The sequence below is a fragment of the Apodemus sylvaticus genome, chromosome 12 (genome assembly GCF_947179515.1).
Source record: "Apodemus sylvaticus chromosome 12, mApoSyl1.1, whole genome shotgun sequence".
NCBI classification, from domain to species: domain Eukaryota; kingdom Metazoa; phylum Chordata; class Mammalia; order Rodentia; family Muridae; genus Apodemus; species Apodemus sylvaticus.
The window spans coordinates 59,697,649-59,717,869 of NC_067483.1; the positions used below are offsets into that span (position 1 = coordinate 59,697,649).

General features: G+C 41.7%; 1 protein-coding gene across 1 annotated transcript; it reads right to left on the reverse strand.

Annotated features, from left to right (window-relative positions):
* Nucleotides 1-374: 374 nt before the first annotated feature.
* Tsen15 (tRNA splicing endonuclease subunit 15) lies at nt 375-16,429 on the reverse strand. Its single transcript, XM_052200754.1, has 5 exons — nt 16,237-16,429; nt 13,798-13,879; nt 13,362-13,497; nt 1,375-1,516; nt 375-918 (listed from the first exon to the last, which is right to left on the reverse strand). Exons 1-5 carry the CDS (start codon nt 16,360-16,362, stop codon nt 898-900), a joined length of 507 nt encoding a protein of 168 aa, XP_052056714.1. The 5' UTR covers nt 16,363-16,429; the 3' UTR covers nt 375-897.
* Between the last annotated feature and the right edge of the window lie 3,792 nt (nt 16,430-20,221).

Sequence of the window (20,221 nt, forward strand, 5' to 3'; positions counted from 1 at the left end):
TAGGAGGAAACCGTGACTTGCTTCTAACTGAAGAACAAGGCAAAAGAGACAGGAGACCTATGACATCACATGAGACAGTAAATCCAACCTGCTCTCTTGTTGGCTTTGAGAAAGCAACCAGTTGTGCTGGGATAGCCCACGTGGCAAGGCACAGAATGTGGCCTCTATCAAGCCCTCAGAGGCAGAGTGCTTCACAAAGCTGCCGCTGATGACGGGCTGAGAGGAGGTGCATCACAGTGGCACCCCAGCTGGGACGGCAGCCCCAAGGCCACGCTTGCTGTACTGGCCCATGAAAGCATACGATCACAAGTGTGCTGTTACAAAGCTAGCTTCGTTGCTGGCTTTAGCATGCAGTAATGGATGACTACTACAGATTTCAAGATACTTTTTATTTTAAACCATTTTATTATAAAAGTAATACAAATGACAGATGAAATGTGGAGAAGGGCAAGGCATCCATTTGCTGCCCCGCCATCCTCCTGGGACCACGACCGGTAATCTGATTGTCTGCTCTCATAGCCTGGCGTGGCATTCACATCCATGACCATGTTAACACTGTGTCCGTTTTCTTGCTGCAGCGTGTCCTCCATACCATTCCCAGACACCTGTCTTTCGACAACGGGTGTGGGATGGCAGAGGCACGGTACCACTCTGCATGTATCCTTGGTGTAAACCCGCATCTAACTGTATTGTCTCTGATATGAAAGTTCTAGGTTAACTATATTTACAAGCAATACAGTGCTTCCATCCGAGAAGGTTTTATTCTGAAAGGAAGTTTCTGGGTTGGGACTAGCTAAGTGAGCCCTGACTACCTCTGAGATAAAAGAGGACGAAGCATGCTGAGGGGCCGCACATCCAATCTTTCAGAAATGAAGTCAGCACCAAGAAGAGCAGATGTCATCTTCTAAGAGAGATATTCTGCAACACAGAGGAAGAAGGTCAGAGTGTACTTAATAGCGAGCAGATGCAAGACTAAAGTAGGCGGACTAATGTAGAGCAAGCAAACATCAGGCATGTAGCTATATGTTACAGCGAACATTAACTCAGTATTCTCTAAGTAAGTATTTGACTACAACCATTATTGGCCTTTACATTTCACTCCAGTTACTTAGATGCATGACTGCACAAAATGCACGGGAAATATAGGATATTCTCCACAAAACAAGAAAATTAAATTATTTCTTCAAAAAAGCCTTCAAAAAGGCTTCTAGGAAAATGCAGCCTTTTCTTATTCTGAAGAATAAAAACCAGGCCTTTTTTGCCGTGAATTTCTCACATGGCAAAGGGAGTGGAAGCCGATGGCCTGATCCACACTCAGGGTCAGCCCACGCCACTCTCCACATTACTGTTCCTGTCAGTCACTTCAAAACCAACCTGAGGGTCTGGCAGCATGAATCCATCAGTAAGTTTATAATAGACTATTGTGGAATCGGACTCCACTATGGCCAAAGTAAAAGACATCGGCAGTTCCGGATCGCCCTGCAACTTTCTGGATGCCTTCAAGATTTCCCTTATCCTGAAAATGAAGACAAAGTGTGTTTGAGATTCGTGGTTACTCAATTAACAGCAGGATCAACCCATATAAATTCTTGAGGGGAAGGCAGGATATTACATCCAAAATGCTAAGGCCATGTCTGTAGACTCAAATGTCGCCATCTGAAGCTGTCTTCTCAGAGACCATGACCTACACACTCCCTGCCTTTTCATTCTCTGGGTTAGCTGATTCTGGAACCTACAAAACACAACTACAACCAAGTGTGCTTTGTGCATCTAATTGGCTAAGGACCATAGATGTTAATTTTCCTGTTTTCCAGCTTGGTTACTTACTGAACAAAGTGACACTTGGGTTCATTACTTTAAACAGATTACAGGGCTGTTGTGATAGAAGACATCTGGACTCCCAGCCTAGGAGGCAGAGGCAGGAGAGTCACAGAAAATTAGAGAGAAGACTGGTTTACAGAGTTTCTGGCCAGCCAGGGATTACACAGTCAGACCCTGTCTCAAACTATCTGAAAACTAAACATGCCCCCTTGTTTTTCCCTGGGGTTTATAACTACTGCCTTTGAATATGTAACTGCCCCTTGGGTATCCATTGGCCCAGCTGTTCTCCTACTGTTGTGAGGTTTGTTTTTGTTGTTTTGTTTTTCCCAGGTTAATGGGGGGGGGCACGTTAGTCTTTTATATTAACATTCTCAAGACTTCTGATCATCTTTTATTCACATTATGCTCTGGCATCATTTCCTCGCTCAAAATGGTTTCCATTCTCCCCTTATACTTTTTGTTTAAATTGTCAAATATTGCTCATTAAAAGTTTTTTTTAATATGTAAGTGTTTTGTCTGCACATATCTATTTATCCCATGTGTGCAGGGCCCACTGAAGAGGGTGCTGGATCCTCTGGAACAGCAGTTACCAGGCAGCTGCCATATGGGTGCTGGGCACAAAATCAGAGGCTTCTGCAACAGCAGCACTGCTCTCAGCCACTCGTACTGCTTCTTTCCCAGTACACAACATACACAGAGCCTAGTAAATGCCCACAAACACTCTGTAATGGACACACTGAAAGTAAATTTCTCTAAGTATCCCTAATTGGCAGACTGTAATAAGAACAGGGCAGAGACAAAAAGAAAGAGAAAAAAAAAGAAAGAAAGAAGAAAGACCTTGATAAGACAACTTTATGTAATTTCTCTTTTTTAAACATGTTATTATTAAAGGCAGGTGAGTGTGTGTGCATTTGCACACCTGTATGTTTTTGTGTGTGCTTGCTTCTCTGTGTGTATGTGTCCTAAGGTGACCTGGGCGGGGCATGTGCATCTCACACTACATGTGGGATGGAAATGTCCACTGAACTGACTGTTGTTCTTTCATTCTCAGGTCATACTTGTTTTCGGAATCCAAAACATTCTCAGGTTAGAGTTGTAAAGGAGGTTGTGTTCTCAGAGCTAAGGGAAATTACTGCCAAATTAAATGGAAGTTCCCATCTCTGAGCTCTTGTTTATCCCACTTGGTGCAGTGTGTGGGAAAACTACAGGGTGTCCTCATAGGAACAGAGGCTAGAACAGTACCGAGCTACTGCCTGACCACAGTTGGGCAGTCTTACAAAGTATTCTGTTCAAATCATGTCTAGTCTACTTTGAACATGTGTCTAATATAGAGACATCATCTTCCTAGTCAAGACTTTATTTTTTTCCCTTTACAATACACTGTATAAGCTCATAAAAATACTTAAGCCAAAAGGCCATTGTTACCTTAATTATTAAAAAATATGGATAACATCAGAGGCTCTGAAGTTCTACTTTAAAAATACCATAACTGCTAAGACACACTAAAAGATAATGCTTAATTTTCAATAAATGTGAAACCTTAATTAGAAGCCAGAGAACTCTACATATGAACAAACATGATTTCTTTTCTACTTAGTGAAATCCCAGGGAAGAAATTCTCAACTAAAGAAATGGGTATGTTAATAACAATCACGGCTGTTGATTATAAGTAGCAAAAATTGATTCTGCTGACATACTTCTCCTTTTGATAATTCTTCACAGGTGACCTCTGTATGCTGAAAAAGCGGGGTTGATTTTTAATAACTTAATATAACCAAAGACAAACTCAACACCATTTGGCTAATGTCCCGAAGTCAGATTATTTAAGCCTTTTCCATAAACTTAAATTGTATTTTTCTCTAATGACCCTAAAACAGAGACTGCAAAATCTTTAGAGGTTTGCAGTGAGGACAAGAAACTGAGGAAAGTATTACTCTTAACTAAAAATGTTGAAATAAAATGCACCATGAATTAAAAATCATATTAATTTTGATTCACAGATCCTTCTGTATTCCTCAATAGCCAAGAAGGCTATACTGTGGTTCCATCTATAAAAGGCACTGATTTCCTCATCAGCCTCAGCGTGCTGTAATGGAAGGTTATCCCTGACAAAATCCCTGACTTTGAGCTCTGCAGTAGCTCAAAATTCACTATGTTCTTCCATGGGCTCAGGCCTGAAGAAATGTGCCAGGGAGAACAGACACCTCTTTGGGAAGCCAGCCAAAAGTGCCAGTTTTTTTTTTTTTTTTTAAAAAAAAACAAAACAAAAAAACAAAAAACAAAAAAACAAAAAAAACCAATCCCACGGCAGCTGAACTCTCAGGGGTCTGCTGAAGGCCACTCGCCTGCCTGCGTGGCTAACCACCTTACAGGGAAGTCATTTTGATAAAATTTAAAAAAAAAGTGAGCTTACATTTTTTTCCTTCAGAGTTAAGGGGGAAAAGAGAGTCAACTGAAAGACATGGCCAGAGTTGGGGTTTCATCCGCAAGCAGCAGACCCCAGCAGAGGCTGCATGAGGACATGTGCCCTGACTATCAAGGAGGCCAAACAATACCCTTCATTTTCTCAGTTACCAGACTTCAGGCCTCAAACAAGTGGCTGCTAAATGAACTTATAATAAAGCCATGCTTTCAGAAAGGAGTGTTTTAAGAGTACAAAGTCATAACTCAAGAAAAAATGTAGCATTTATGCACTAAATCTCAGCCAGATGTGGAAGCACAAGTCTACCATAATTCCAGCACTCAGGAGAGTAAGGCAAGAGGATCATCAACCCGCCAGCCTGGGCTACAAATAGCAAGGTAGCCTGGGCTATAGTGTAAGACCCTGTCTTGAGAAAAAACAGTTAAATCAAAATACTAATAATGATTAGCAATGATGTAAAGAGACTTCTAAGCTTTCATTTTGTGAAACACTTCATGGGGACAGAGGGTGAAAGGGCAGGGTGCACACGGGTGAGAAAGATCGCCATGGAAGTGACGGCACTGCAGATTGCCCTGTCAGACTGATGACCTTGGTCAGACGTGCTGTTACAGCAGACAGACGGGGAAAGGTGAGATTCTGCAACCAAATGGCGGTGTGCAAACACATGCCCTCCACCGCTCTGTGTGAGCTCTAGAAAGACACATGGCTAACATACATCCTATGTGCTTCACTGTACTGCCTCAGAAGCTTAGCCACTCAACACATCCTGAATTCTGTGTGCCATGCACCGAGACGGATGAAGTGAAGTCTCCCCTTCCATGGATCAAATACCAAACACATGATACGCTGCCTATTGACAAATGTGCCAAGAGTAGTAATGTCACCTCAGGAAGTCGGAAGGGGAGACGGGAGCTCGAGCCGCAGTTAGTAAGCTGAGGCAGAGATGGGAAGAAACCGAGATTCTGGGCAGATTTTAGAGTAGGAGAGTGTTTGATTACTTGTCATCAAATGTAAGGAACAGCAAGAAAAATATGTATTATCTCCACCCATATATAGTCAGTCACTCAGCTCTCTCTCTCTCTCTCTCTCTCTCTCTCTCTCTCTCTCTCTCTCTCTCTCTCTCTCTCGTGTGTGTATGTGTGTGTGTGTGTGTGTGTGTGTGTGTGTGCGCGCACGTACTTCAAAATGAACAAAATTGCTATTTCCTAACCTGGAGAAATCACAGAAGGCGCAGATGGAGAACAAATCAGTTCTTTTGGACACACTCATTGGTCACCTTTGGTTCAGGGCAGACATGTCAGGTAAAGAGTTAGATATATGAGTTGGAAGTTCATAGTGCCGGTTAAAGTGGAAATCCGGAGATATAAACTGGAGGCATCAGTGTACTGACGACACAGCCACGGCAGAGGAGTGAGACTGGAGATGAAGACTGAGCCCGGAGCCTGGCAACACCTGGAGGCCAGGAACTTGAAGGCTCAACGGAGAGACCGCGACGGGTGACGGACCACACACCCTCAAGTTCCCAGCACACTCCTGCACCTACAGCCTCTCACGCCCTCGAAGGCTCGTCCACTGCAGCTGGGATCCCTTATGGAAAACAAATGAGCATCACCAGAGCTGACTCAGTTTCCCTTTCAGGCCCAGCTGCTGTTTCCTAAGGACCTCAAGGTGACAAACAGCTCTAGCTCTCTCTTACCTCTGACCTCCTTCCTCTCCAATGCCGCTCTCCTCAAGCTTACCAGGCTGCTCCTGGAGAACGGTCGCCCAGGAGGGTTAGTTCTTAAACTTTCTTCCCTTTCTCCTCTCCACTCTGCCCCGCTCCTCCACCCATTCTCATCTCCCACTGCACCTCTCTCTCTCTCCCTTGCCCCACCCACGTGCACACATGAACTTGAACACACAATCCAGAGCCCTCATCAGGTGTGGGTGGCTGCTACCTCTGCCATTACTACACACCCGTTCACAACCAACAGCCACAGCTCACAGGCTGGCTCAACAATCCGTTTCCACCATGACCGATGTTGGGAGCCTCCTGTCCATCTCAAGGTCTGTACTTGTTTCAAATGGCTTGTCATCCGGGGAACGCTCCCACACCCCCTATACCATCACATTCCATCTCCTCCCTCTGCAGTCTTCTAAAGTGCTGTAGACACATCCCTCCATACATTAAATCACCTGAGTGTCATCTGTCCCTCTCAACCCTGGGCTCTGGGCATCTTGCAGGAAAGGTCTGTGATACTTTGTACCCTTGACCACAAGCCTCCAATATAAAAGGGGAAAAAATCACGAGCAATCTGAAATTTACCTTCTTATCCTCTCCCCAAACCAAAACATCCTCCTATTTTGCCTTTCAATAGTCTATAATTACATTCATATTAATCTATATTCACTGTACTTGATGGTTAAAAACATAATTATTTACATCTTAACATTGTTATTTTAATATAAGAACAGCAAACACAATTTTCTCTATTCAGCTCAGTGTTTTAAAATATCATCTTCTCCCTGCAAATCTATTAATTCAACTGGCATACAAATAAATAATTTATCCATTTATATTGTGTGGGAAATCTGCTGTGATATCTTACTGGGATAACACTAATAGCTGATAAAGTACTTGTGTAAGTAATCATGTCTCTTAAAGAAAAATTACTATTAATGGTCTTCAAAGCTAAAAGAACTACAATTTATTTAGTTCAAGGTAGGAAGGAAATCCCTTCTTCTCAGAGGGCTGTGGCAAACACACATGATGTGCCTAAATAATCTAGATTAGGAAAAACCAAGAGTCCTAACTCTGGCTCCATATTCTTTCACCGTACAGGAATCTTGCCAAAGGCGTCCCCTCCCCTCGGTGGCCTATGGCTCATCTTAGGCTCTCCCTCCCCACTTCCCACCTCCCAGGGGGGAACTGAAGACAGGGAGTGCGGAAGGAGGCTGCTTCCCGACCAGAAGTCATGCCAAGAAAGAGGCCACCTGAGTGACTTCCCCTTGCCCAGAGAATGCTCTACTGTGTGGCTGGGAGGCTCCGCCCCACCTGCACTGCCCTCTAACACTGAGAAAGCTTTACAGCTTAGTGAAGTGTGACAGACCAGCAACTCGCAGCTATTATCAAGGACAAATAATCTTTACAACCATGAAGATTTGACATGATGTGAAAACAGCACTCTATAACTCTGTGGATTTTATAATCTTATAAGAAATCAATTCTACCAGCTCAGTTTAACCAGAGAACTACAGAAAGGCTTAGACACCCAGCTATGGTTCTAGTTTCAGCCTTTCTACTATCTTACTAAATCAGTGTTTAGTCCTCAACCTTCCTAATGCTGTGACCCTTTAATACAGTTCCTCATGTTGTGGTGACCCCCTCAACCACGAAGTTATTGCCATTAATACTTCATAACTGTAATTTTGATACACTTATGAATCATAATATAAATATCTGATATGTAGGATAACTGATATGCAACCCCTGTGAGAGGACTGGTTCACCGCCAAGGGGTCGTGACCCACAGGTTGAGAACTACTGCACTGACGCCAAACTTGACACAGGATGTTAGGTCTCTCAGGAAGAAACAAAACACTGGTAGTCAAAAAACAGAAAACCCCTTTCCCCTCCTCTTTCACTCTGAGCTTTGCTGGAAGGTACTTAAAAGTATTTCTCCTTTACAACTCCCTGTACTTAACCCTACTCCAAACACCTAACCTATAACCCTGCCTCAGGTGTGACTCAATGGCAGAGTAGCTTTTCTTTGAAGGAGTGTGTATTCTAACAGCTGTCAGTATATGTGATCATGGTAAAACACTTAGTTTTAATTTTCACCCATAGAGAAGCTACCTAAACATAAATTTTACTTCATTTTTGAAATCTGCACTGAAAAAGATAGGACACGACTCAAACTGATGCAGGCTTCCTTGTTGTCTCACATTGTTCAGAGAGAGAGAGAAAGAGAGAGAGAGAGAGAGAGAGAGAGAGAGAGAGAGAGAGAGAGAGAGAGAGTCTGTCTGTCTGTCTGTCTCTCTGCTTGCCTGTGTATCTGTTAGTATGTGTGCATGTGTACATGGTGTGTGTCTGCTTGCCTGACTGTGTTATCTGTCAGGTGTATGTGCATGCATGTGTGGTGTGTGTGTGTGTGTGTTACACAGGTGCACACATGAAGGGTCCAGAAGAGTATGCCTTCTTCAATTATTCTCTCTGCCTTAGTCCTTTAAAATAGGCTCCCTCACAGAAGCTCATTGTTTTGCTAGGCTGGCTGGCCAGCGAGCTCTCAGATCTGCCTATCTCTATCCCCTCGTGTTGGAGTTCCAGGCACACAGCTGGCTTTTGACATAGGTGCTAGGGGTTTGAACTCAGGGCCTTAGGCTTGCACAGCAAGCACTTTTGCCCAGTGAGCTACATCCCCAGTCTTCATCTTTACATTCATCAGCTCTAGAACCACTGTGCAAATCCATGACTGTGACTTTCTTCATATACCGTCTACTCTCATCCATGGGCATTACTGAAGTGTTACACAGACTCCTGAGATTCATTTAAGCAGAACACAAGCTGAGGACACACCATGCTAATTTATTATTTCATAATGCAGACTAAAAATTATCCAGGAAATACTATAAATAAAAAGAAATATAGCAAATAGACAACTCATATCCATCAGCACAATATTCTCACTAATTAGAAACAGACATCTTGCCAATTTTATTCTCCAAAAGGAGAAGAGTAATTAAAGTTAAAGTAGTATTTTCAGAAGGACACACACACACATCTTCTGAGACTGAAAACTGTGACACACTACATTAACTGTACCTGAACGGCTGTGGGTCTATATCAGTAATAGAATGAAATCTGCCTGTCTAGTACCAGAAACTACAAAAACAAAGCCAACAGGACCAAAGCCTGGGAAAGCAAGTAGGAAATGAACACAAAAAAAGTCTGGATATTTTGAGAAATGTACAGTGACATTAGGAACTGATATTAATATCCACTTATCAGTGAGTGCATACCATGTGTGTTCTTTTGTGATTGGGTTACTTCACTCAGGATGACACTTTCTAGTTCCATCCACAATTTCTGAATCCATTCCTGTTGAAGGACATCTGGGATCTTTGCAGCTTCTGACTATTATAAATAAGGCTGCTATGAACATAGTGGAGCATGTGTCCTTATTACATATAGGAGCAGCTTCTGGGTATATGTCCAGGAGTGGTATAGCTGGGTCCTCTGGTAGTACTAAGTCCAATTTTCTGAGGAAATGCCAAACTGATTTCCAGAGTGGTTGTACCAGCTTGCAATCCTACCAGCAATGGAGAAGTGTTCCTCTTTCTCCATATCTTCTCCAGCATCAGCTGTCCCAAGTTTTTCATCTTAGCCATTCTAACTGGTGTATAAACATGTTATAATTCACAGACCACAGGAAGCTCAAGAAGAAGGAAGACCAAAGTGGGGGTGCTTTGGTTCCTCTGAGAAAGGGAACAAAATATTCACAGGAACAACTATGGAAACAAAATGTGGAGCAGAGACTGAAGGAAAGGCCACCCAGAGACTGTCCTACCTGGGGATTCATCCTATAAACAGTCACCAAACCTCAAAACTACTATGGATAACAAGAAGTGTATCCTGAAAGGAGCCTGTTATGGGTGTCTTTTGGAGTGGCCCTGACAGAGCCTTAGAGATACAGAGGTGAATACTAGCAGCCAACCATTGGACTGAGCACGGGGTTCACAATGGAGGAGTTGGAGGGTGGACTGGAGGAGCGGGGAGGGGGAGGAAAGGGGGGTTTGCACTCCCATGGGAAGAACAATGATGTCCAACCAGACGTCCCAGGGTTACCAGGGTCTTGGCTTCATCAACCAAGGGGTACACATGGTTCCAGCCAAAAGAGTGGCAGAGGAATGCCTTGTTGGGCATCAGTGGGAGGAAAGGTCCTTGGTCCTGTAAAGGCTCAATAGAGATCCCAGTGTGGGGAAATCAAGTGGGGGTCGTGGGAGTGGGTTGGGTGGAGGAGCATATTCTTGGAGGCAGGGGGTAGGAGGATGGCTTGGGGGTTTTCAGGGAGGGGGAAACCAGGAAGGGATATAACATTTGAAATGTAAGTGAAGAATAAATTCAATTAAAAAGAAAAAAGAAAAGAAGGTACACCCTTCTCCTTCAATTAAAAAAAAACAAAAAAACAAAAACTGATATTAAGAACTGCCCAGAATTATCAACTTTTAAGGAATCAATAAATATATGTGCTATAGCATAAAGAATGAGCCATGTAAACACATCTATCTGTTTGCCACTCAACACTCAAACAGCAAGACAGCTAAAGGTTTAAACTGATACAATAGGATTGTGTCTACACTAAAGACAGATTCTGTATCTGCACTGTAGTTAACACAAGCCATACATGGTAATACATGCCAGCTGCCCAGCTTTACAAACTCCAAAACTCTGAATGTACACAAGGAGTTACTGTAAATGCATATGAAACCATACCCCAGAAGCCTGTCTATGTCTTTGGCTTTCTAGTTTAGTATGCTTCCCATTTCCCTATTAATAAAAATGTTATTTTTGGTGTCAAAATACAGAACATTAAGAACAAGAGTTGTAAGAAGCTAGCCAGCACAGCTTCAGATGGCACCTGGAAACAGTGTGCTCTGTGAGGTGTGACATGTCATTTGTTTCTAACAATACAGGCAAGGCAGGGTGTTCTTCAAGTGAAATCAGCGTTCTTGTATACATCAGTCAGATCCACTCACATCCCAACATAGATTCTGAGCTGCACAGATAGGTCAACAGTGGTCATTCCTCACAGAACAGTGGTCACCTGAGAGGAGGAACAAGCCATTCCATGCACTAGGAAGGGCTCTGAGAAGACCTGAAAGGGTCGTGGTTATGGGAGTTGGAATGGCTTTTTTTTTTTTTATGATAACTCGTATTTTGAACTATGAGGTATTCTGTATGGATTTTATTTTACAATAAAAGATCTTTTGAAATTCAATAAAGAAAAACAAGGGGCTGGAGAAAATCTTCAGCAGTACAATGCTTGCTGCACCAGCGTGAGGACCTGTGTGACACTCCCAGCCCTGGGAAGGCAGACAGGTCTCCAGAGCTCACTGGCCCTGCAGCCAAGCATTCTGGGAAGTGCTAGGCCAGAGAGACACAATAACCATTTAATCTAAATAAGCCTTTGCCATTATACATGGTGTATCTCTTCTCCTACACTGTCAGTCGCAGTGTAAACTGACAGCCATTCTCCTCCAGGACACCTTAGTAGCCAGTAGTGTCAAGAGGCAGGTATGACGCGATATGTCCCAAGCATTCCACCTCTAGGTGCTGACCCACAGCTGAGCACAAGAGCTGCCTAGAATGTGCTCATTAGCGAGAGACTCATCCGCAGGGAGGAGCAGGCAGCGAAAGCCTTCCTGACCTAGGAGACTGGACCGCACCCTCTCTCTCCTCAGTCCTGTCACTCACTTGGCTCTTCCCTCTCAGGCAGACAGTTCTAGTGCTACTCAGTGACCTGCAGTTCCCCTGCCATAGTGGTTGTCAGCCTTCCTAACACTGCGACCCGTAAATACAGTTCCTTAGGAGGTGGTGACCCCAACCATAAATGATGTCATTGCTGCTTCATAAGTGTAACGTGCTACTGTCATGAGTTGTAATGTAAAAAGCTACTATGCCGGACACCTGATATGCCACCCCTGTGGGGGACAGGACACAGAGGTTGAAAACCACTACCCTTACAGAACACAGTGTCAATAAACTTTTCCTGCTCTAAGATTAAATCCTTATCTGCACTTCATTAGCATTTATTCAATTACCTAGTAATATAAAGGACACGGTCTTCAAACCACATTCAATAAAAGATTTGACAATTTTGTTCTTACTCTACTCCCCACCCCAATAATAACCAAACCAGAAAAAATTGTTTTCCAAGTCAACATTTGATACTAGAATAATACTTTCATGAAGATAATCTTGATTATTATGGCATCTCCAACACATAAAAGTTGTTCGATAAATACATAGTGAATGAGAATTTTACTATTCTAAGCAATATTATCTGACAAATGGTATGCATATCATGATGAAACAAAATAGAAATAAAAATCAATAGCAAGAAACATCCAAACTCCCTGAGATTACTGTGTTCTTCGGTGATCAGAGGGCTATTGACAAAGTCCGGGAGGAAATTTTAAAACTTCAAATGAAAACACAACTTAAAAGAACTTAGGGATATAGCAAGAAGAGAGCACAACCTTCAATTAAAAAGTGTGGTCTCAAAAAAATAACTTAATGATGTAGCTTAGGTTTAAGAAATGTAAGAAAAGCCAAACTCCAAATTATAGATGGAAAAATAATAATAATGGTACAGAAATTAATGAAATGGAAATAAAACATACAATAGACAAAGAGCCAATGACAGTAAGAGTTCATTCTTTAAAAAGATAAAACAAACACTTAATCAAATTAGCCAAAGATGGGGAAGTCCTGAACTAGTAAATGAGGAGATGAAAGGTGATATTATGACAGATACTAACAAATTCGGGGGCTCATTAAGGAACTGTTGGAAAACCTAAATTCCAGTTGGAAAATCTAGAGAAAACTGACAGAACTATTGTCTCCCAAACTCATCAAACCTAGTAGCTATAAACAACATACAGACCCAGAGGGGCCTGAGAACAAAGCAGCAGCAGTCCCCAGCAACAGCAGCTACACCCAGCAGCCACACCATGGCTTCTGCAGTATAGGAAGGTGACAAGTGCTATTCAGAGCGGAAGCCCTTTTTCTCCTTTGTCATTTATTTAAACACAGAATCTCTTGTTAGCCTTTTAAAAATTAAAAACAGGCCTTTACTTAGAATGCAAAGCAGGGAATATACCTTAAGCTAGACACAAAGATGATCATAAAAGATGGGATGGGTACACATGATTATACTCAAATTACGATGTTATTCATTAAAGTATACCCTAAAAATGGCAAGAGTGGGTTTAAAAACTGACACACATGACACAATGAAAGATTATTGACAAAAACATAAAAAGGACTTATAAAAGTGAAAAAAAACAAAAACAAGAAAGAAACCCCACAAAGTAACAGGCAAGGATCTGTTAAACTAAGACAAAAGTCCTCCCTCACCTGTTATGGCTGAGGGAGGCAGAAATGGGCGTAGGCACCACCGTCTGCAGCCCTTCCCCTTCGATCTCAGTGCCAAGGAGGCAGATGAGCTGCAGTTCTGGTATTCCTACACAGTTTACTTCATGCCAGCTTTTACCTGAAAGAGCATCAAGAATGGACAAATGCATTCATTCAGAAGCAAAGATAAGCATTCTAAACTTCTAATGTTCAGTTGAGCACTGCACTCATAATATAACCGCCTCTATTTGTTTTTCTAATCTTTTCCATGACCTGGGACTTCCCAATGTAAATGAACAAAGAAATGTAAAATTAACTGGCAAAATTAATAGTAAATGAAAAAATGTTTGCTTATTATATGTGAACAATCCTACACAACAACCCAATCCCCCAACCTCCCCACACCCCAACAGCAAACCAAGATAAACAAGAAACTTACTCTCCATGAGATCCAGGTAAACCAAGAATGCTATATAAACTTGGGTGGCATCTCCTATATCTAATTCCATCATTTCTAAGTACTGAAAATCAAAACGTAATTGTTAAATAGAGAAGAAAATAACAGCTCAATATTTTCTTTCATTTAACAAATATTCACTAGATACATGCATATATTATATACATATACGGATATAAACTATCTTCTAGATTTAAAGGAAGTTAAAAGGATGTAAGGTCTTATCTCTGTCTCTAAAAAGAAAATCTACAATTGTTAAACACATCCATGCAGCCTCCCTTCCTGCATGAAAAATACTTATCAATCACCAAAATCTAAGAATGTTCAAGTCCCTTATATAAAATGCAAGAATATTTACATATAATCTGTGCAATCTTTCTATTTACTTTAAACTATCTATAGGTTACTTTAAGTGCTACATAATGTTAGAAATAATGATAATAAAAGTCTGAACATGTACAATGTAGAGGACATTTTTTCAAATGTTTTCAATTAAAACTTAATTAGCAAACCCTCCATTATGGAGGACTAGCTATACTTAAAACTGGTAGGCGAATGACAATTATTAAAAGCATATGCGTTATAAAACAACAACAGGTCAGAGGAAGTGTTCTCACAGGATGGACTGGCAAATGTTTCACGACAGAATAGATGCAAAGTAAGCCCTGCAGGACCTGAGTGTAGAGGAGTTATGGGCTGGTGTGAGTAGAAAGAATCACACCCACCAGGAGCAGAGGAAATGGAGATCTTCATAGGCCTACGTTATGGGATGCTCAATTTCTCCACCATCTAATGTGTATATATATAGAAAAAAAATCTGCTAAATTCTTAACAGCTCCTACTCTTGAGTGGGAGTTATTTAATTGAGTTTTAAAGAAGCGAATTACTTCTTTCAGACCTCTTGTTGTTATAGGAAAACCCCAGAAAGGAGCAGTCCTGCAGGGAAGGCCCTGGGCATACACACACAGTGGGACAGGTGTAGTTGATGCACAGATCAGATATTTGCAGAACTTTGAGGGGGCAGACCTAAAGTCACCATCTCCATTGGCAGCATGGTAAATGTACAGAATCAAAAGGAGGACTTTATGCGTCCCAAATCTCAAAAGGTGCTTGGCAATGGAATAGAAACATAATTTTGTGTTAGGCTACAAGGTCTAATTTGTTGATCCTGGAAGGAAAAGAATAGCAGGAAGATTCGGTGGTTTATACAGCTATTAAGTTCAATAAGAAAAGAAATCTGCAAGTAAGAAAACTGTCTAAAGGCAATATCAAACCTAGATGGAGTTTCAAAGGGTTACTAATATATATTATATAATACTAATACTTTTTATATATGTCAGATAGTTATAAAAATTACCCTATGAGATTAAGTACTACCATTATCCCCTATTTTTAAATGAAGACAGGTAAATATACTGAGACACCACAAAAAAAATTGAAGCACAACTATGGTGAAGTCAAACAAGTCAAAACAAATCAAAGTTTACCAACTTTGTAACAGAAATAAGATTCAAATTCTGGAAGTCTGAATTGGCGTCCATGTTCCTAGTCACTGTTGATGTCTTCTCTGTCTCTCTGCCCTTCTCCTGCATTATGGAAACTAGTAACATTTCCATGGTGTTGTTTATGGGGATGATGATAGCAAATCCTAAGAAAACACCAAGCTTCAAGAAGTGGGGAAAAGTTCCTTTTTTAAGATTTGTATTTACAAATAATTCGCTTTCCTTGTTTTGAGACTTTCAAAGGGGAAATTTGCCATTTTATGAATGTACCAGTCCTCAAGGTCTCTATACAACCTTCATTCATTATCAGCAACTGCTTGTGCCTTTACAGACACAAAGCCATCAATTTCCCAAGCAGAAGCAAGCAAAAGGTTATCCTTATTTTCCTTGAGGCCAACACAGAAAATACAATGTCAATAGTACTCTGCCCTGTGCAAGAATTACTCAAACTTTCAAAGAAATATGAAAAATGAAGATTCTGCTCCCATACTGAACCAAGATGTACACTTTGGGCCTAATGTTAAGTGTAATGCAACTGTGCCTAAATACATTATTTACGGATTCCTAGATCTCAGCCATAGCCCACAGACTGTTTTTGATCCATTAACTGTGGACTCGGTCCATCCCAGAAAAGACTATCTAGTTAAGAAAACAGGTATTAATGGAAGGCTCATCAGCGGCCTCTGGATTACGAATGGCCTTGGCAGCCTGACAGGAATGGTGTTAGTCTGCACTATATAACTCTATTATATAAACAAACAAAAATGACACTGCGGTCGACCAGTGGCCTTACACTCGGGGTCCCCCACCCCACCCCCCCGCCGCGAGGCTGGCGTGCGTCCTCCACGAGACGCGGGCCAGAGAGCGAGCGCGGTGCGGAGGGCCAGGTCGGCGCCCTGCTGGCCTCGCGCCTCCTGACCTTAGGGTGTGTGCCCATCCAGGCATCCTCGGGAGCCCACGTGTGGCCAACGCCGCCATCGCGAGCGGGACCCGGGCCAGACCCACTACAACCCGGGGTAGGCTCGGAATCGCTGCGCTCCTCCATGCCGCCCGCGCAGAAAGCCGTGGTGCACCGCAAACCCCACCCGGCCAGAAGCAAGAGTCCTGCGCGCGGGAGTTCCGCTTCCCGCCGCGCACACTGGGCGGAGAGTTGGCCGGGCCACGCCCTCTGACCAGGGGACCCTCCAGTCTCCTCCTCCTCTTCCCCCTCCTCCCCTCCTCCTCTCTTCCCCTCTCCCCTCCTCCCCTCCTTCCCACCTCCAGTCTGGCTAGGTTGTAGGGTAGAGAAATTTAACTAACAACCTGAATTCAGAATTCTTCATTCCCTTATAAACCCCTGCTCTCGCTTGAGAAATGAAGGATTCTTAATTCGTCTTTGCCTTCAGATCCTGATCTTCAGTTCCTGGGAACAGGAAAAGACCCCATTCAGTGCCCTGCTGTCGAAGTTTAAAATAAAAAACATAGTTGTACAGCAAGCCCATTTTTCAAGATTAAAAAAAAAAAATGAGGTGTTGAACGGGTTTTGAGAACTAACATAAACACGTGACTTAAGAGCCAAAGATGAGAACCCTCAGACTGATGGCAGGGCAGGGCAAGTGGGTTTGGATTCACCCTGAGTGGAAAAGGAGCCAGTGGAGGTTCCTGGTACATATTGAGAGGAGTGGTTACAAAGCCACTACAATAATCATGACCAAAAAGGCTTCCAAAATTAAAAGTACCAGGCAAAAGAAAACATGTGATTCAAAACACAGTAGATTAAGAATCTTGCGTTGGGTCAAGATTTTGATGAGACCATTACAACCACCAGCAATGAAGTACAACAATACATATTTCTAATGGATGGAAATCTCAAGGGTCAAATCTCAAAAATGAAAAAAAAAATTTAAAAATCCAAATGGGCATTCTGTAATTCAAGATTACAGTTTTGAAAATAAAGATTTCCAGTGAGTGATTTTTTTTTTTTTGACAATAAAAAAGTGGAATTTGGGGAGGAGGTAAGGTTGCAGGTAGATCAAGTGATGAGCAAAAAAGAGTGAAATTTTATTTTCAAAAGTGTGAGGGGGGAGGAAAATGCCAGTATTGGTGGTGAATGCTTATAATCTCAGTAGTTGGGAGGCTGAAACAGAAGGATTGTGATGTTGAGCCCAGCTGAGTCTACAGAGTGACTCAACCTGGGCTATATATCAAAACTCGTCACAATAATGAAACAGCCAGACAATGAACAAAGCCTTAAGGATTTGCCACATTAGTGAGATGACAGGAGAACAGGGTAGAAAATGGTGAAGAAAGGATGACCAATTTTTTTCACAATTTTAATGAAATAAATTTGCCAATACAAAATGATAAATAAATATCAATTAAACTAGACATGAGTTCACATTGTTGAAGAAAAGAAAAAGAGGAAACCTTAAATGTATCAGAAAACTAACTACAAGGAAACTCCACCTAAAAAGATTCATATGAAATCATTATCTTTGCCTTCACAAAACAGCTATCGACACCGTCTCCCAAAAGCAAATAGTACTAACATTAGGAGGCTCCCCGAAGCAGCAAACACTGACAGGAATTCAAGAGATTAGAAATGAGGAAAGGCTCCTCTCTGGCTCCTAAAGACTTAAATCAGTCAGAGAGTTAATAACATTTGGTTGTTAATCTGAGGCTGGAGATTCTTTAACTCAGGAAACAGATCTGAGGAGAGTAGATTCTATGTGAACAGGACTCCAACATGTGCAGGGGAAGAATTTCTACCTTAACGAGGTAGAATGGGGCCTGGGGTGGGGGGTGGGGGGTGTGCTCAGCACTGACTGCTCTTCCAGAGGTCCTGAGTTCAATCCCAGCAACCACATGGTGGCTCACCACCATCTGTAATGGAATCTGATGCCTTTTCTGTAGTGTCTGAGGACAGCTACAGTGTCCTCACATACATAAAATAAGTAAGTCTTTTTAGAAGGGGGAGAGGGATAAAAGATAAGCAGAAGAGAGGAGGGAGAGAGCCCTGAAAGGGTAATGAAAGCAGCAGAAACTTTTTAAAGGAAGATTAAATTCTATTGTGTAGAAAGATAATGATATATATACACACTTTATATAAAATGCTTCTGATTTTTAATTCCACTGTCTATTTAAGAGTTTAACAAAAATGGAATTTTTTCCTGCCAAACTAGGAAATGAAGACTCTAAAGTAGGTCTTGCTGGTTCAGAATGGCTAAGAATAAACACAAAGGATTCAGGACTCTCCGAGAACCTTGCATTTAAAGCTCAGAATCAGAAGGACTCTTGTGGCAAGCTTAGAGAGAAATCTACCAGACAGCGGGGTAGCGTTTCAGCTCTGATAGGCTGCAGGAATTTTCCATTTGTAAATGCTTCAATAATTCATTAGATTAGAGTACTGAAGGGCTTAGAAGGAAAAAGCTAAGTAAGCAAGTGGCAGTGACTACAGTACCCTCCTGAATATTATGTGTAAGCACATTCTGTGTAACCTGGCACCTGCAGCGATGATTTCCCAGGCTGATATTTTACCAGGCCACTTTATTCCTACAAAGAAAATCAGTAATATCTATGCAGAGATATATTAATTCAGTTAGTCTCAAGAGAGAAAGCCCACACTAAATTGTGATTCAAAGTATATTGAAGAAAAAGAAGGGTTTTTGCATAGCACTGTATTAAGACACTAACTCTAAGTTTTAAAATATGTAGCATTTTAGAGCTGCATATTTTATGTAGCTTTTTATTCATTAGCTTTTTTATTATATCCATATATGTATATTGTAATTTATGTTTTGCACACAAACCATGCGACTTCTCATTCTCCTGTTTCAAGACTAGGTGAGATACTAATTCTTCTAGAAAATATTTGGAAACTGTGATTGTTTGTATATGCTTGGCCCAGGGAGTGGGACTATCAGAAGGTGTGGCTTTGTTGGAGTAGGTGTGTCACTGTGGGTGTGAGCTTTAAGACCTTCATCCTTGCAGCCTAGAAGTCAGTCGTCTGCTAGCAGCCTTCAGATGAAGATGTTGAACTCCCAGCTCTGCCTAGAGCATGTCTGCCTAGACACTGACATACTCCTGCCTTAATGATAATGGACTGAATCTCTGAACTTGTAAGCTAGCCCCAACTAAATATTGTATAAGAGTTGCCTTGGTCATGGTGTCTGTTACAGCAATAAAACCCTAAGACAGAAGTTGGTACCAGTAACTGGGGTATTGCTGTGATAGGCCTGACCATGCATTTGTTTGGAAGAATGTGGATTTGGGGACTTTGGATTTGGAAAGCTTTAAATAGAGCTTAATAGGCTATCCTAGGAGAAATATGAAGACTTTGTTACTGAGATTGATATGACCCTGCCTGAATTGGTCAGACCTGGTCTAAGAGGTTTCAGTAGAATTTTCAATATGTGGCCTAGAGACTGTTTTGTGATATTTTGAAGAAAGTGGCTACATTTTGCTCTTTTCTGAAGAGTTTGCCTGAGGCTAAAGTGAAGAGACTCAGATTAATTGCATTAACAAAGGAAGTCTCAGACATGTCGACCATAGACTTTGTTCTCTGGTTAAGTAATCATGGAGAGCATTTTAAACAAGCGTAGAAAGCTGAAAGGAAAATTTTAAATATATGGTTCAAGTATGAAAGGGATACCAGAAAGTGAAATGGAGCTGAATCCTGTGTTCAAGGAGATAACAAATTAAGGAAGTAGGACTTTGATGCAAGATGCTACCCAGTTAAATTTAGATCTAGGCATAGTGGTGCACACCTTTAATCCCAGAGATAAAGCCAAGCGGAGAAGAGGTCAAGGCTAACCTGAGACAGAGTAATTTCTAGGTGAAGAAAAGCTTAAATCTAGGCAAGGAGGTACACATCTTTAATCCCAGTAGACAGGCGCAGATCTCTGAGTTCAAGGTCAATCTACAAA

What these genes read in the sequence shown, in the direction of transcription:
- Tsen15 (XM_052200754.1), bottom strand. Translation starts at nt 16,362, where the DNA reads ATGGAGGAGCGCAGCGATTCCGAGCCTACCCCGGGTTGTAGTGGGTCT. An exon ending in GGATGGGCACACACCCTAAG is followed by an intron (nt 13,880 to 16,236) that starts GTCAGGAGGCGC and finishes TTTGATTTTCAG; the next exon opens with TACTTAGAAATGATGGAATT. An exon ending in GCCTCCCTCAGCCATAACAG is followed by an intron (nt 1,517 to 13,361) that starts GTGAGGGAGGAC and finishes CTTCATTTTCAG; the next exon opens with GATAAGGGAAATCTTGAAGG.